General features: G+C 53.8%; 1 protein-coding gene across 2 annotated transcripts in view; it reads left to right on the top strand.

The window, feature by feature from the left end:
- Nucleotides 1–2,561: 2,561 nt before the first annotated feature.
- Nucleotides 2,562–15,771, top strand: part of LOC119322249 — an 18,413-nt gene continuing 5,203 nt past the window's right edge. Inside the window, exons 1-10 of one of the 2 annotated variants that reach the window (XM_037595741.1) lie at nt 2,562–3,214; nt 10,718–10,815; nt 10,901–10,987; nt 11,077–11,195; nt 11,362–11,456; nt 11,573–11,668; nt 12,178–12,314; nt 12,398–12,589; nt 12,666–12,735; nt 12,819–12,951. In XM_037595741.1, coding sequence (XP_037451638.1) covers nt 2,891–3,214; nt 10,718–10,815; nt 10,901–10,987; nt 11,077–11,195; nt 11,362–11,456; nt 11,573–11,668; nt 12,178–12,314; nt 12,398–12,589; nt 12,666–12,735; nt 12,819–12,951 — 1,351 coding nt within the window. In that variant the 5' untranslated portion in view covers nt 2,562–2,890. Of the gene's footprint in view, nt 3,215–10,717; nt 10,816–10,900; nt 10,988–11,076; nt 11,196–11,255; nt 11,457–11,572; nt 11,669–12,177; nt 12,315–12,397; nt 12,590–12,665; nt 12,736–12,818; nt 12,952–15,771 lie in introns of both variants that reach the window. The other variant, XM_037595742.1, reaches the window with a different exon arrangement.

Here is a 15,771-nt window from a genome sequence, read left to right on the forward strand (position 1 = left end):
GCGAGCGCGATGTCACATGGCGAGCGGGATGCAGTGAGCGATGCAGGTGCTTTGACGACGTTGACAATGATGCTTTAACGACGGGGCAATGACTGCCGCAAGGGTGGATGGGCGCCGACACGAGGCAAACTTCGATGTGAGCAGAAACACACATTGTGTTGCGAGGGAAGAGGCCGTGATACGTCCACGAGCAACGCTACAAGGGTGTGGCGTACGAAGGGATAGGATCAGCCGACTTGGGCGTGTCACATCAAAATACCAAGGAGGTGACTGGTATTTCCTCTCGTGAAGCCGGCTGGCGCCTAATGAGGCTCATGTTCTTGGCCAGACTAGATTTTAAAAAACATTGACAACAACAACATGGTACCTATGATGGGAGAGAAGAAAATTGGTCTAGAAAAAGCAAGTTCAACCACCAAGCTAAATCTACACTTCAACTCGTCTCTAGCAACAAGTTTTTTGATTGCAAATTCACTGAAGGCTATTAAGATATATGTTAAACTTAATATTGATGCAGTTCATGCAATACTGAAAGATGATATAGGTGATTTCACAGCGGCAACAAATAAGAAACTTGATGTTTGTGTGGATGTTTTTATAACGGAAATTATGACGTCGCGATTTGGTTTGAATCTAGTCCAGACAGTTGGCAGTAACCAAATGATAATTAACTCCGATAATGCTGGTCTTGCAACCGTTGTTTCCGAGGACTCTTATCACATGTCAACCCACTTTTTCCATGCAATATATGAACATTGTCTACAGAATGCATTAGCCCATGAATTAGTTACTTTGGCTAGATTCTCCAATCGTAGAACTTGGTTAGATAAAACATGCCATGGGTCGGCGGCCGAGCACGGCACCGCCGTGACGCTCGCGGGCTATTGTGCTAGTGCCCTGTTAGAGCATCTTTAGCCGCGCCTCCAACACGGTGCCTCAAGGCGATTCTTTTGTGCCAGCGTCGAAAAAATGGCCCAGTCGCGTCTTCAAAAGCCTGTTTTTCGTCGGTTTGGTCGAAGTTAGTACCGGCAGACTCAGGCTGAACCCGGCACGCTGGGGCGTCCCCGGGGACGCCGGGGCGAGTGGTTTTGGCGCGAACGGGGGGCAGGCCCGCCTAGTCAGCAAGAAGCCGCTTCGTCGTCCTCACCACCTCGGTTCCCGCAGGAATCAATGCCAAGGATGGCCAAGGCCGCCACGCTGCCACGCCGGTCAGCCTCCATTGATGCCTCACGGGCGGTAGTGAAGGCACCGCCAACGCGCGTCCCGCCAGCTCCCGCCACACGTCGCCTGGCATGCCGCCCCCGGGCGCCCCCTGACATGTGTGTGCCGGGGGCGTGGAGGCTGAGTGTCGGCGGCGTCCCGGTGCCGCCGGTGCCTGAAGGGGCAGCACGGCGGGCGGAGATCGCCCGCATCCGCTCCTCCCTGATGAAGGAGCGGCGGAACCAGCCGAGGTACGTGCCCGACAGTGAAACGCTGTGGACGATGTACTTCCAGCGCCGCCGCGAGGAGCAGATCGCCTCCATCAACGGCGCCATTTCCCGCAGCCGCCTCAACACCGAAGGACGGCGCGAGTGGTGGGGCGTCCCCGGCCGCACCCTCGAGGCCGCCCTCGACCACATCGAGACCGGCAACGTGCCGCGCCTCGAGTACCCGACGCAGCCGTCCTTCTCTCGCCGCCACGGCAGTTCCCGGACGCCGCGGCGAATGGAGCCGACGTCCTCGTCGTCGGGCTCCGGCTCGCTCTCCTCCGACTCGTCGGCACTCCGCCCCGTCAAGCCAGAATCGGAGGAGACGCCGCAGCGGCACCACACTCGCAGTGGCGCCCTCGTCATCAACGAGGGTGCCCGCCCCTCCCCGCGCTCCCTTCGTCTGGTCCGGCCGAAGCCCGAGCCGGGCCTGCTCCCCGTGAAGCCGGAGCACGCCGACATGGTGGCTCCCGACGACGAGTCCGCCCTGAAATGGACGAAGGAGGACTACGTCCGCGAGCAGGTGCGCCGCTAGCGCCAGGCGTACGAGGAGCACCAGGCCCGGCGATGCGGCCGCGAGAAGGGCGGCGTCATCGTCCTCGACAGTGACGAGGAGGAAGAGGCCGGGCCGTCTAGCCCCCGGCCGCGCGTCGTCGACCCTGGGCAGGGTTGCAACAGGGACGGTGGCTCCGGCGGGGCGCGCGACGACGACGACGACGGCGGCGGCGGCGACTACACCCGCTTCTACAGACTTCTCGGCATGTAGATGGCGGACGGTGGACGCGGGGTAGTGGCTACCGGCGTTGTTTAGCCTTAGTTTGGCGTAGTTTGCATTTTTTTTTTACAAATTTCAACAAAATTTCGTCGAGTTCGAACCAGATCTCCGTAGTTTTCGCCGAACCCAGGGCAACCTTGCGAGCGATGACTGGGACCGGGCCGCCTTCAGGCGTCAAACTAGCGCCGGTTCGCCTCCAGACAGACTTTTTTTGCCGCCGTGGGGCCCGAACGGCTAGAGATGCTCTTACCATGGCTGCTCGGGCAGGGGAGCTCAGTGAAAACCAAGGTCGGGGCTCGGGACCTCCGTAAAAAGGAGCTACTGAGAATAACTAGGGGATTCAGTTAACTAGGAGTACTTAAGTGTTCTTCCCAATTTCAAGAAAAGAAAGTGTTCTTCCCACTTTCGCTCTGCTCGGACGCGCGCCGCCATGGACAGTTCCTTCCTGCTCTTCCCTCGCTTCCAATCTCATCGCGTTAATCACCTTCCAATTCCATCGACACGAGAAATCGGACTGCTCCAGATCATTTGGACTTCGATCTCCCCAGCCTCCCCATTTTTCCAGACACAGAGTTCCAGTTATCTGGTTTCGATGCGAATTACCCAGCGCCATCCCTTCCCCAGTTCTCCAGCCTCGTCAGAGTAGCCGATGGAGATAGATCTGACCCGGGACGCCCGCGACGGCGACGCGGAGAGGGTCGCCGCCCCGCAGAGTAACCGTGCCGTCCGAGTGGAGGTCGTCGCCCAGGAGCGCAACGGCGCCGGTGGCATGGTGGCCGCTGCCGAGGGAAGCGACGGCGCTGCCTTGGAGTCGGTCGGCGTTGGCGCCGAGGAGGGCGTCGCCCCGGAGAAGAACGGCGTCGGCTCCGGTGGCGAGAAGGAGGTCGCCTCGGAGGGGAGCGGCGCCGGCGCCGAGGTGGGCGCTGCCGTGGAGACGAACGGCGTCGCAGTTGACGTCTGGATCTGCCACCAGGTGAGAGCTCCCCTTCTCAACCCTCCCTTTCCCTTCTTTTTGAGCGAATTCGCGAGACGCCAGGCGACTCACGAGGCGATCCCCAATCGCAAACCCTAGCTAGACCCTTCGACCCTCGACTCACTCCTCGCCGCCGTCGCCCTATTGTTGCTCTGGATGCCTCGTGGTCGTCCGTGGCGACGGCATGTGTGGGATAGGCGCTTCTAGGCAGGGCTGCAGCGACGCCGGGTGGCTCCTCCACCGGTGGTGGGAGTAGCTGGCGTGCATGGCAGCCCACGCCCACTGAAGGTGGTGGGCGTTGGCGTTCCAGCTGTGGGCTGCTGGCAATGCAACTCTGATGTGGCCGTACACAGTTCTGCTGGCTGCTCCTACCATGGCGGCACCTGTGCCGCATGCCAGCTCAGGGGGCGTGGTTTTGACGTGCTGCCGACAGGTGCCTTGGTGAGGCTAGGGGTCTGAATGGGAGCTCCAGGAGAGGATGAACGCCGTGCCTTTCAGGGTTGGAGACGCTGATGTCTGAGGGCTTCATCTTCCTCCTTAGAGGCGTCGTCGTGGAGTTTCAGCACCTCTTCCACCCTGGGGTTTCGTGTTCTGGGTAAAAACCTCAGATTTGGCTTGCTGGATCGGCCGCCGCCGCCGTCCATATCCTCCTTGGAGGTGTCGTCTTGGAGCCTTGAATCTCTGGTTCAGGACTGGATGGATCTCGGTGTTGGGTGCAGCTTTAGGAGGCAGGCCTGTGGGTTCTGCCGCATACTTGGGCATTTCGGCTGCAGGTCTAGTTGGGCATGTAAGGTTTCGCCTGGTTTGCGGTGTCCTGGACATGGGCATTTCGGCTGCAGGTCTGTCCTGGCGGCCTAGTTTTGCCCTTTGCAGAACTGGAATCTCTGTCCCGGTAATTAAGGTTTCGTCTGGTTTCAGTGTCCTGGACATGGGTATGGAAGGCATCTACGCTTGTATCGTGTAGTTGATGCTGATGGATAAGTCTACGTACTAAGGTCTTTGTGGGGCTGCAGCACATGGTCCTTTGTGGGCCTGCAGCACATGGTCCTTATGGCAGTTAGGATAGAGTCCTTGACCATCAAGGACTGGCAGTTGAGATAGCATCTTAGACTAGCATCTTAGCAGCATGTTAGCATATGCTTGGCTGGCTAGCAGCCTATAAGTATGTATCCTCAACCCCTCAGGTTGGCATGGCATTGTGTGAGAAATAAACCAACGAAAATTGTCCCAACTCTCCTAGTGTCATCCACAACTATCAATGCTCAGGTTGAAAGGTCTAACAAGTGGTATCAGAGCCTCGTTATCTTGCACCCTGAGCATTTCATGTGAGAAGCCTAAGTCGGTAGCAGCAGCTGCTCCGGCTGCCTCTGGTTACCTCCCTCCCTCCGGACTGTCGAGCAGCAGTTCGTCAACAACCTCCTCTTCACGCAACAGCCCCCCTGCAGCAAGCCATGTCTGCAGGTCGCTCTCAGCACACGGCTACCTCGAGCATACGGCGCCGGCAGGAGGCCGAGCGCGCCGTTGCAGAGGAGCGTGACCGAGCAGCTGTAGCAGCAGCTGCTGCGGTAGCAAGGGTGTCGAGGCTGGCTGCAGCGGAGCTGGCAGCAGCCAGAGCGGAGGTAGAAGCAGCCAGGGCGGAGGTAGAAGCAGCAGCAGCAGCAGAAGCAGCACGTGAGGCTACGGCGGATGCCAAGGCACTCCGAGGCGGCTCCGGTAGCTCCAACAGCTCCGCGGCTGCGGATGACGGCGCCGACGCAGATCGCGCCAAAGTGGCGCAAGAGCGGACGGCGCAGTGGGCAGCCGAGCATGCCTACGCTCCAGGTGCAGGTGTGCACCGCGACGGCGGCTGCAATGACCAGGACCGCGGCCTCTACGAGGTCCGGATTGTGGTCAGGGATGTTGGTCCCAGTGTTGGGTGGCCTACCCTCACTAAAACCAACTACGTCGAGTGGGCCGGGATCATGAAGATCAGGCTCCAGGTGCGGCGCCTACGGGAGGCAGTCCAGGACAGCAACGTCGACCACCTGGAGGATCGACGGGCGCTGGACGCCCTCATCGCCGCAGTCCCGCCCGAGATGCAGTTCTCGCTTTCCAACAAGCGGACTGCCAAGGAGGCTTGGGACGCCATCGCCGCGGCACGCATCGGCAACGATCATGCTCGCAAGTCCACCCTGCAGGCACTTCGTAAGGAGTGGGAGAGCCTGGGTTTCAAGCCAGGTGAGGACGTTGATGACTTTGCTCTCCGCCTCAACACTTTGCTGTAGAAGTTGGTGAAGTTTGGCGATGCCACCTACATCGAGGAGAGAGCTGTAGAGAAGCTTTTTCGGTGCATCCCCGAGAAGTACAAGCAGATGGCTCGGTTGATCGAGTCTTTGCTGGACCTCTCCACGATGACGATCGAGGAGGCGATAGGTCGCCTCAAGGTCGTCGACACCGACGAGCCACAACCTTCCTTGGGGCCCATCACCACCGGCGGGAAGCTGCTCCTAACTCGGGAGCCGTGGGATGCCAGCCTTGGTGACGGGAAGAAGGGGGAGCCTTCTCCCACGACGGGCGGCCGCAAGCGTGGCAAGCAGCGTAAGGCGCGTAGAGGCCCCCCGGGCAGGGCACAAGGACGTGCCGAGGGTGACGCCCGCGAAGGCGCCAAGGACGGCGCCGCTGGCAAGCCCAAGCCGACACAAGACAACAGTTGCCACAACTGTGGCCGGTTTGGCCATTGGGCCAATGAGTGTCGGCAACCACGACAAGGCCAGGCTCACGTGGCACAAGCGAAGGAGGAGACGGCTCTGTTCATGGCGCATGCAAGCATTGAGCTACCTTCAGCGACTCCAGTCGCAAAGGCTTTCATCCACCTCGATGAGCCAAAAGCACATGCTCTTCTCGACGATGGCTCCGGGAAGGACAAGACTACGGGGTGGTGCCTTGACATCGGTGCCACCCACCACATGACCGGTCGAAGGGAATTCTTCGCCGAGCTCGACTCCGATGCGCGTGGCTCCGTCAAGTTTGGGGATGCCTCCGCTGTGGAGATAAAGGGCGTCGGCTCTGTCATCTTCACCACCAAGACGGGAGAGCACCGGCTGCTCACCGGTGTCTACTACATCCCCGCGCTAAGGAACTCCATCATCAGCTTGAGATAGCTGGATGAGAACGGCTCACGCGTGCTGATTGAGCATGGGGTCCTGCGCATCTGGGATCGCCAGCGTTGCCTTATTGCCAAGGTACCCAGAGGTGAAAATTGACTCTACGTCCTTGATGTGCAGGTGGCACAACCGGTCTGTCTCGCTGTCCGTCGGGACGACGAGGCGTGGCAGTGGCATGAGCGCTTTGGGCACCTTCATTTTGAGGCCCTAAAGCGTCTAAGTGCCAAGGAGATGGTGCGAGGCCTGCCATGCCTCGACCATGTGGAGCAGTTCTGCGACATCTGCGTGCTGACGAAGCAGAGACGACTCCCCTTTCCCCAACATGCGAGTTTTCGGGCCAAGGAGAAGCTGGAGCTCGTGCACGGAGACCTGTGCGGCCCGGTGACGCCAGCCACACCAGGAGGTCGACGCTACTTCCTGCTGCTCGTCGACGATCTTTCCTGCTACATGTGGGTGATGATCCTCGGAAGTAAGGGAGAAGCGGCGGACGCCATCAGGCACGCGCAGGTTGGTGTGGAGGCGGAGAGCGGCCGCAAATTGCGCATGTTGCGCACTGACAACGGCGGCGAGTTCACGGTGGCTGAATTCGCATCGTACTGCGCCGATGAGGGCATCCAGCGCCACTACTCCGCGCCGTACAGCCCGCAGCAAAACGGCGTCGTCGAGCGGCGCAACCAGACGATTGTGGGGATGGCTCGGGCTCTCCTCAAGCAGAGAGGGATGCCGGCTGTCTTCTGGGGAGAGGCGGTGCTAACGGCCGTCTACATCCTCAACCGCTCACCTACTAAGGCACTTGACGGCAGGACTCCATACGAGGCCTAGCATGGGCGGAAGCCGGCGGTTTCTCATTTGCGGGTCTTTGGCTGCCTTGCGTTTGCCAAGGAGCTCGGCCACATCGGCAAGCTCGACGACAGGAGCACTCCGGGAGTCTTCATCGGCTACACGGAGGGCTCAAAGGCCTACCGCATCCTCGACCCAAAGACACAACGTGTGCGCACAGCGCGAGACGTCGTGTTCAACGAAGGGCGAGGGTGGCAATGGGACAAGGCGGTGGACGACGGCTCGACGCCGATGTATGACGACTTCATTGTTGAGTACGCCTACTTCAAGGAAGTTGGGGGAGCAAGCAGCTCCTCTTCGCCGGGCATGTCTACCTCGGCCCCCAAAACTACATCGACTCCGGCGCCTGCTACGCCAACGACACCACAACCGGCGACGCCGCATACTCCAACCCCGGCGGTCACCACTCCGGGCTCGTCTTCATCAGCACCAGCTCACGCAGAGCACAACCCGATGAAGTTCGCTTCCCCGCTCACTCACGACGAGGAGCGTATCGACGCGTATTATGGTGGTGAACAGCTGCGGTATCGTACGATGGATAATCTACTCAGCAACCAGCCAGTGCCGGGACTGGTGCCATGTGACCTGGAGGCGCAGCTACAGCTCGCGTGTGAAGACGGCGAACCACAGTCCTTTGCAAAGGCCGAGAGAGACGCGGCATGGCGCGCCGCGATGCAGTTGGAGATGGATGCGGTCGAGCAAAACCGCACCTGGGAGCTCGCTTATCCCCCTCGTGGTCACTGTGCAATCACCCTTAAGTGGGTGTTCAAGCTGAAGAGGGATGGAGCCGGCGCCATCATCAAGCACAAGGCTCGCTTGGTGGCCCGAGGCTTCTTGCAGCAGGAAGGAGTCGACTTTGACGACGCTTTCGCTCTCGTGGCACGGATGGAGTCCGTGCGACTTCTCCTTGCGCTGGCTGCCCAGGAGAGCTGGCGTGTCCATCACATGGATGTCAAGTCGGCATTCCTCAACGGCGACTTGAAGGAGGAAGTCTACGTGCATCAGCCACCGGGATTTGCGATCCCCGGCCACGAGGGCAAGGTACTCCGCCTGCGCAAGGCTCTCTATGGCCTACGGCAGGCACCTAGGGCGTGGAACGCCAAGCTGGACTCCACGTTAAAGAAGATGGGCTTCGAGCAAAGCCCGCATGAGGCGGCCGTCTACCGACGGGGCAGTGGAGGAAATGCCCTGCTGGTGGGCGTCTATGTTGACGACTTGGTGATCACCGACACCAAAGATGCAGAGGTGGCGGCGTTCAAGGAAGACATGAAGGCCACCTTCCAGATGAGTGATCTGGGGCTCCTCTCCTTCTATCTAGGGATTGAGGTGCACCAGGATCACTCCGGGATCGCACTTCGACAGTCCGCCTACGCCAAGCGCATCGTTGAGCTAGCTGGGCTCATCGACTGCCACCAAGCTCTCACTCCGATGGAGGAGAGGCTGAAACTGGGCCGCGACAGCACGACGGAGGAAGTGGACGCTACGCAGTACCGACGCCTTGTGGGGAGCCTTCGCTACCTCGCCCACACACGACCGGACTTGGCCTTCTCCGTCGGCTATGTCAGTCGGTTCATGGAGCGACCGACGTCGGAGCACCAGCAGGCAGTGAAGAGGATCATCCGCTACGTGGCGGGGACCCTCGACCACAGCCTCCACTATCCCAGGTCTCCGGGGGCGGCACACTTCGTCGGGTACAGCGACAGCGACCATGCCGGTGACATCAACACCAGCAAGAGCACAAGCGGGATCCTCTTCTTCCTCAGCAAGTGTCTCGTGAGCTGGTAATCGGTCAAGCAGCAGGTGGTGGCCCTGTCCAGCTGTGAGGCCGAGTACATAGCGGCCTCCACCGCTTGCACTCGGGCGCTCTGGCTCGCTCGACTGCTTGGTGATCTCCTCGTCCAAGACACCAGAACGGTGCAGCTCCTGGTGGACAGCAAGTCCGCCCTGGCCCTGGCAAAGAACCCCGTTTTTCATGAACGGAGCAAGCACATCCGACTGAGGTATCACTTCATCTGCAGCTGCTTGGAAGAAGGGAGCATCGAGGCGAGCTACATCAACACCATGGACCAGCTCGCAGACCTGCTCACCAAGCCTCTTGGGAGGATCAAGTTCCTTGAACTTTGCTCCAGGATTGGGATGATTCAACTCTCCCACAAAGCGACGTACAAGACTTAGGGGGAGAATGATGGATAAGTCTACGTACTAGGGTCTTTGTGGGGCTGCAGCACATGGTCCTTTGTGGGGCTGCAGCACATGGTCCTTATGGCAGTTAGGATAGAGTCCTTGACCATCAAGGACTGGCAGTTGAGATAGCATCTTAGACCGGCATCTTAGCATATGCTTGGCTGGCTAGCAGCCTATAAGTATGTATCCCCAACCCCTCAGGTTGGCATGGCATTGTGTGAGAAATAAACCAACGAAAATTGTCCCAACTCTCCTAGTGTCATCCACAACTATCAATGCTTAGGTTGAAAGGTCTAACAAGTGGTATCAGAGCCTCGTTATCTTGCACCCTGAGCATTTCCTGTGAGAAGCCTAAGTCGGTAGCAGCAGCTGCTCCGACTGCCTCTGGTTACCTCCCTCCCTCCGGACTATCGAGCAGCAATTCGTCAACAGCCTCCTCTTCACGCAACAGCCCCCCTGCAGCAAGCCATGTCTGCAGGTCGCTCTCAGCACACGGCTACCTCGAGCATACGGCGCCGGCAGGAGGCCGAGCGCGCCGTTGCAGAGGAGCGTGACCGAGCCCCTACCTTGATTTTCGTTAAAACGCTGAGCCAAAAACTTGGATGGCATCTAAAAGATTTACAAACTCCAAATCAAAGAACCGCACAGATCGAACAGGAGGGAGGAAAAACAGGGGGGAGACAACTGAAAAATCCTTTATGCCATGGATCTGATTTTGTTAAGACAAGATGCGTTTCACACAACTTCCTGACCGAGAGATCTATGATATCTTTAATGTAATCCTGCAACTCTAGTGACCGACTTCACTGGACAATTAAGGAGGGAAATTGGTTTGAAGTTACTAAGGGTTGTTGTCATTATCTTTTTTCCTTAACAAAATCATGTAAGATCTGTTTATCCTTTCTGGTTGTCCACCCGAATTATAGGCTAGAAATCTTGAAAGAAAGCAGAACTGGATCCATCCGGACCTAGCTCCTGCTCCCTTTTGCTTCTGCTCAACTAGTAAGCGTGCACGTGCAAATGCATGTCTCGACTAATATTGCAAACATATGTGAAAATTAACTTGCAGAGAAAGATGTTTTGATCCACTGAAAAATATTGCAAATCAAGAAAGTATGTATATGACCGGTTCAATTTAGTTGGTTCAAATTAGTGTAATTTCACACATAGCACTGCTTTATTGCGGACCTTTGTTGCGATCGTACGAAGATAAACCACACCTCATTAAATATGGTGCCGCATAGAGCCATAGTTAACATCCGGACCTAGCTCCTGCTCCCTTTCGCTTCTGCTCAATGTATCTTCGTTTCATCTCTTCTGTGTTGCTATTCCTCAGTGCCGTCAGAGAAAAATAGGGCCCACGGCAGCTTGCAGAGGGTCCAAGAAGAATGGCAAGTGCGCTCTCAGATATTGCAAGAATTGCATACGTAACAGGTTCAATAATGTCCTCTCTGCTTTTTCTTAGAGGCTGTGGTAGGCAATCTTGAATGGGTTTGTTGATGTTCTCTTTATTTAACAGGTACCCTTTGATTGCGGATGAGGTGTTGAAGGAGGAAGCCTGGGAATGCCCCAAGTGCAGGAATGACTGCAACTGCAGCAAGTGCAAGTGAGCAATCTGAAGCTGGTGCTTGTCATGAGGGATTATAGGTTATTGTTATTGTTTTTATATACTCGTTATCTGGTTTTGTTTGGCAGAAAGAGGAGAGGGGAGGAGCCAGCAGGGCCAATGGTCCATTCTGTCAAGAGACCGAAGGGCAACCTGCGGAGAATTGAGAGCACCGATGCTCTCAAGGATGAAATAGTCATACCCAGAGGTACTCTTGTCAAGAGACCGAAGGGCAACCTGCGGAGAATTGAGAGCACCGATGCTCTAGGATGAAATAGTCATACCCAGAGGTACTCTTGTCAAGAGACCGAAGGGCAACCTGCGGAGAATTGAGAGCACCGATGCTCTCAAGGATGAAATAGTCATACCCAGAGGTACTCTTGTGACTTGCGTTGCTGGTGTAGAGATGCAGCCTGAAGATGTTGGTGCCGCCATTCAATTTTTGGAGTTTTGTCGCTCATTTGGCGAGGTAGTTATGGAAAGCAAATAGTATTTTTTTAATCATATGTTAGTTACACTTCTGCGATAAAATCTCCTTAGTATCACATATGACATATGCATCTACATTTCTGACAATTTGACCAGCGCAATATGTCGTGCAAATCATTGCTGAGACTAGGATGTCTTGAGGGCTTCACAATATTTGTGATAGTGATGCATGTCTATGCAAGTGCCCACTTGGTATATCTCTAATGATCTGTATGCTTGATTTCATCTACCTCCAGAAAGTGTCATAATTATTTTAAATCCATCTTCTATCTCTAACAAGCACCATGGAACAATTTTGAGTGTACAGCAATTAGAAATTATTTTGTGTTGCATTGTTTGATGCATGGACTCCTCATTTGTCATTTCTAAATCCTGTTTGCAGTAGCTAAGTGAGGTTGTCTGAGATTGTTGCTGAGCTCATAAATTCTGCTGTTGGTGAGGTCTAGAATCTTAATCCTGTTCTTGTTACTTCTGTCTTGTTAACACAAAACAGATCATCAACTTGAGAGGCATATTCTTTATGATATGTCAATTTATAATAATCTAAAGAAAGTTTATTTGCATTGTATTTATAATCTGTCATCAAACTTGGTTTTTGTTTCGATAGTTGGAATTCTTACCAGTTCTTAGCTACTTGCTTGCTTTTAGAGACTTTTTCTTCCGTATTATAAATAGAATAATGTACAAAATTATTTAAGCAGATCTTCCAAATAAGGAAGGGCCAATCAGAAAAAATTGTCAAAGACATAACTGGAGATCGTCAACTCCGAGAGGTGTCTTCAGTTGTTGCTGAGCTTCATGCAAACCTGTTATCTGTCATAGAAAACGGCAATTACAAGTAAGTATACTTCAAATTGTATCTCCTTCTAGTTTTGTGCATGTAGTTGAAAAATGAATAAATGAGGTTTTTCCTTTCTCAAGGCCTTTGAAATATCCAAGACATGGGGATGCATGGATAAGAAAACTCAGGAAATATATCACTGACTCGACATTACACGCAAAAGATTTCATCCTTGAGTACTTAAGCCATGGGCTATCTGGATATAAAAATTTGAGCCCTTCTCATAAGCTGGATGTGCTGAATTCTCTGTGTGATGAGGCATTATCATCTGAGTAAGTACAGGCTACCATATGTGCTGAAGTAGTTCACTTTACTACTGTCATATTAATTATCTTGTATCTTTATCAGAAAGTTGAAGACTAGGATTGAAGCTAGAGAATGTGTGGCCAGACAAAAGATCCGTGCTGCAACCGAGAAGGTATTTAGTTGAGAAGTTCCTTTTCTTTGTGGTTAAGTCACTTGGTTGACATTAGTGATCAGCAGTTTTCTCTTCTTTCATAGGAAAAGGAGCTAAAAGAAAGACAGAATGACATGGCTAAAACAATGGGAGGAGAAATCGCTGGCAATGACGAAGCTAATAATATCTTTTGTCAAATAAAGGAGGCAAAAGAAGTCAAGCAGGCAGCCATGAATGGTATGTCGCAGTATGGTCAAATTTGTTTAGTACTGTATTATGCATTTGTTCAGTTTACAGTACCCTTCCCCGGACCCTGCGCAAGCAGGAGCTACATGCACCGGGCTGCCCTTTTTATTGTGCATTTGTTCAGTTTACAGTATGTTTGATATCTTTCACATCAAATATAGCATGCCTTTTAATATGTATATTTTTTTTCTGGAAAATACCTTTGTAATATAACTACATTATTAGGTTTTATATTACTCCCTCCAGTCGACAAAAACATGATGTTTTGGACATAGTTTTGGTCTAACTTTTAAAACTTTAACCATCAATAAGGCAATATCTTCTAAAATATTTTGATTGGGTAAGTGAGAACCATATGTATAGATTTGTCTAAAAAATACTTGCACAATACAACAGATTTTATTAAGTTTTAAACATTATACCATAATAGAAACTGATGGTCAAAGTACTATTCTTGGAGATTGTGCAACTTACTATCTTCTCAAAGACGTGATGGAGTAGTAGAAACAAACGGCCAAAGTTAAGACCGGAGGGAATATCTAACTACCACCGACGTCAAATTGTCCGCTTACCCTCCACCATACATGCATACTGACCATTTATGTGAACATACTGTTTGTATAGTCCAACCCAAGTAGCCCTAAGAAAAAGGAAACATATGATAATATGTTGATTACCTTAAATGTGTTCTGCTCCCTGATGTTGTAACAATAAGATGGAACTTGGCCATCGTTTTAGAGTCCGGCAAACTTATTTGTGCATCCACCATAGTGCTTTGTGCTCACTCTTCTACCTACACACCTTCCCACTTTGTTGTCTAGTTCGATACCATCAGGCCCATTGGTGTTTATCCTGCCAAAATAAAAGCAACTGTGACAAGGATGGACACTGCCGATAATAATGGAAATATGTATGTCACACAATGTTCTTTGTTAGGAAAATATGCAACTTGTATTACAAGAAGGCCAAAGCCATCATATATATGTACAAGAGGATGCCAAAAGGCTAGAATACAAAAGGCCAAAGGAATCCTCGCAGCGCATGGGAGATATATTGAATCTGCACGAAAAACACGAATAAGAGTGGAAACTGGGTATGAACCATGGCAGCAATCTTTTTTATATAGACAAGACCTCACTACGAGAAGACATAAAGTAGATCCAAGTGTACCAGGAAAAATCATCTATAAAGATAATGTAGTAGCGATGACCCCCTTTCGAAGCGAAGGGAGCCGGACCCCAAACATCAGAGTGAATGAGGTCAAAGGGGCGCTCGGACACTGACTCACTATGAGGATAGGGTAGTTGAATCTGCTTACCAAGCCTGCAACCCATACAATCCAACGAAGCTTTACCGGAGGCAGACCCTAGAACACCACGATGAACCAAAGACGAGAGACGAGAACCGCATAAATGGCCAAGACGATGATGCCACTGTTGAAAAGAGTTGGTAGTTGCAGCAACAGGGGTGGTGAGACTGGCGGTAGTGGCAGCGGAGGGAAGACGAAGCCAGTCAAGCTCCCAGAGACCATTAGAGCGTCGAGGGTCAGCACCAAGCAGAGCACCCGTGCGACGATCTTGAAGAGAACAGACATCAAAGTCGAGAATGACCCTACAACTAGAATCAACAATCTGACCACCAGATATGAGCTGCATGGTAAGTCGGGGAACATGAGCTACAGAGGGAACATGAAATGAAGAAGTGCTAAGAGTGCCTCGACTAGCTACAGGGAGGGGAGTGCCGTCAGCTGCAAGAACACGAACAGGAGACTTGACAGGTCGAATGGAGGTCAAAGTGGAAGAATCATAAGTCATATGAAAAGATGCTCCAGTATCAAGAATCCATGGGGATGTACCTGAATGGGTAGAAGGTGGTTTCTCAGTGCCAGAAGGGTCAGTCACAAAACCTGCAGAACCTGTCGGTGAAGAATCCCAAGTAGCAAGCAGGCATCGTAGCTGCGCAATCTCACGCGCAAACAGAGACGGTGCGGAAAAGGTCGAGGTAGAAACACTTGCCGACGATGAGCAGTCGCCACCACCCGTGAAAGCCGTGTGTAGACTCGACGAAGAGCGGTCACTGGCGAGCGCGGAAGCCGTGAGAGGAGTCGACGTAGAGCGGCCACCAGCGTGCGCGGAAGCCGCGAGAGTCGACGTAGAGCGGTCGCCGCGAGAGGAGTTGACGTAGAGCAGTCACTGCCGCGGGCGGAAGCCGCGAGAAGAGTCGACGTAGAGCGGTCACCGCCGCGGGCGGAAGCCGCGAGAGGAGTTGACGTATAACGACCATCACAGCCTGCTGAAGACGCCATAGAGGGCAACATCAGAGGCGGACGAGCACCAAGCACCGAGCGGCGGCGCATATGCGAGACGAGATCAATATATGGAACACCATCGGTAGTCTGTGGGAAGCGACGGAATGCAGGCCCGACGAAAACGACATGTCTCCTTTTTTACATTTTTTTTTACTTTCTCTCTTTTTTTAGACAACGAAAGAACTACAGGGCGTCAAGCCAGGCACTCGTATGTAGTAGGCCAATTGACTGAGTAGCCCACCAGCAGCAGCCCAAGAGGAGCGAACCCGTGCAGGGAGCACGCACGCACAGGGCAGTTGGATCGTTCACGGCCCCGTAGTCAACGCACGCGAGGGCACCAGAAAACAAGCGGCAGACAGCTCGGGAGAGCAGAGGCGGAAGCGGCGGTTGGCGCTGGACCAGATCGCGCGCGGGGCAAAAGAAGGACGGGCGGCGGCGGCGGCGCACCAAGAGGGCGGGCGGCGGCGGCCTGGCCTGGAGCACGCGGGGCGGCGGCGGCGGCC

This window comes from Triticum dicoccoides, chromosome 6B (assembly GCF_002162155.2).
Source record: "Triticum dicoccoides isolate Atlit2015 ecotype Zavitan chromosome 6B, WEW_v2.0, whole genome shotgun sequence".
Lineage (NCBI taxonomy): Eukaryota > Viridiplantae > Streptophyta > Magnoliopsida > Poales > Poaceae > Triticum > Triticum dicoccoides.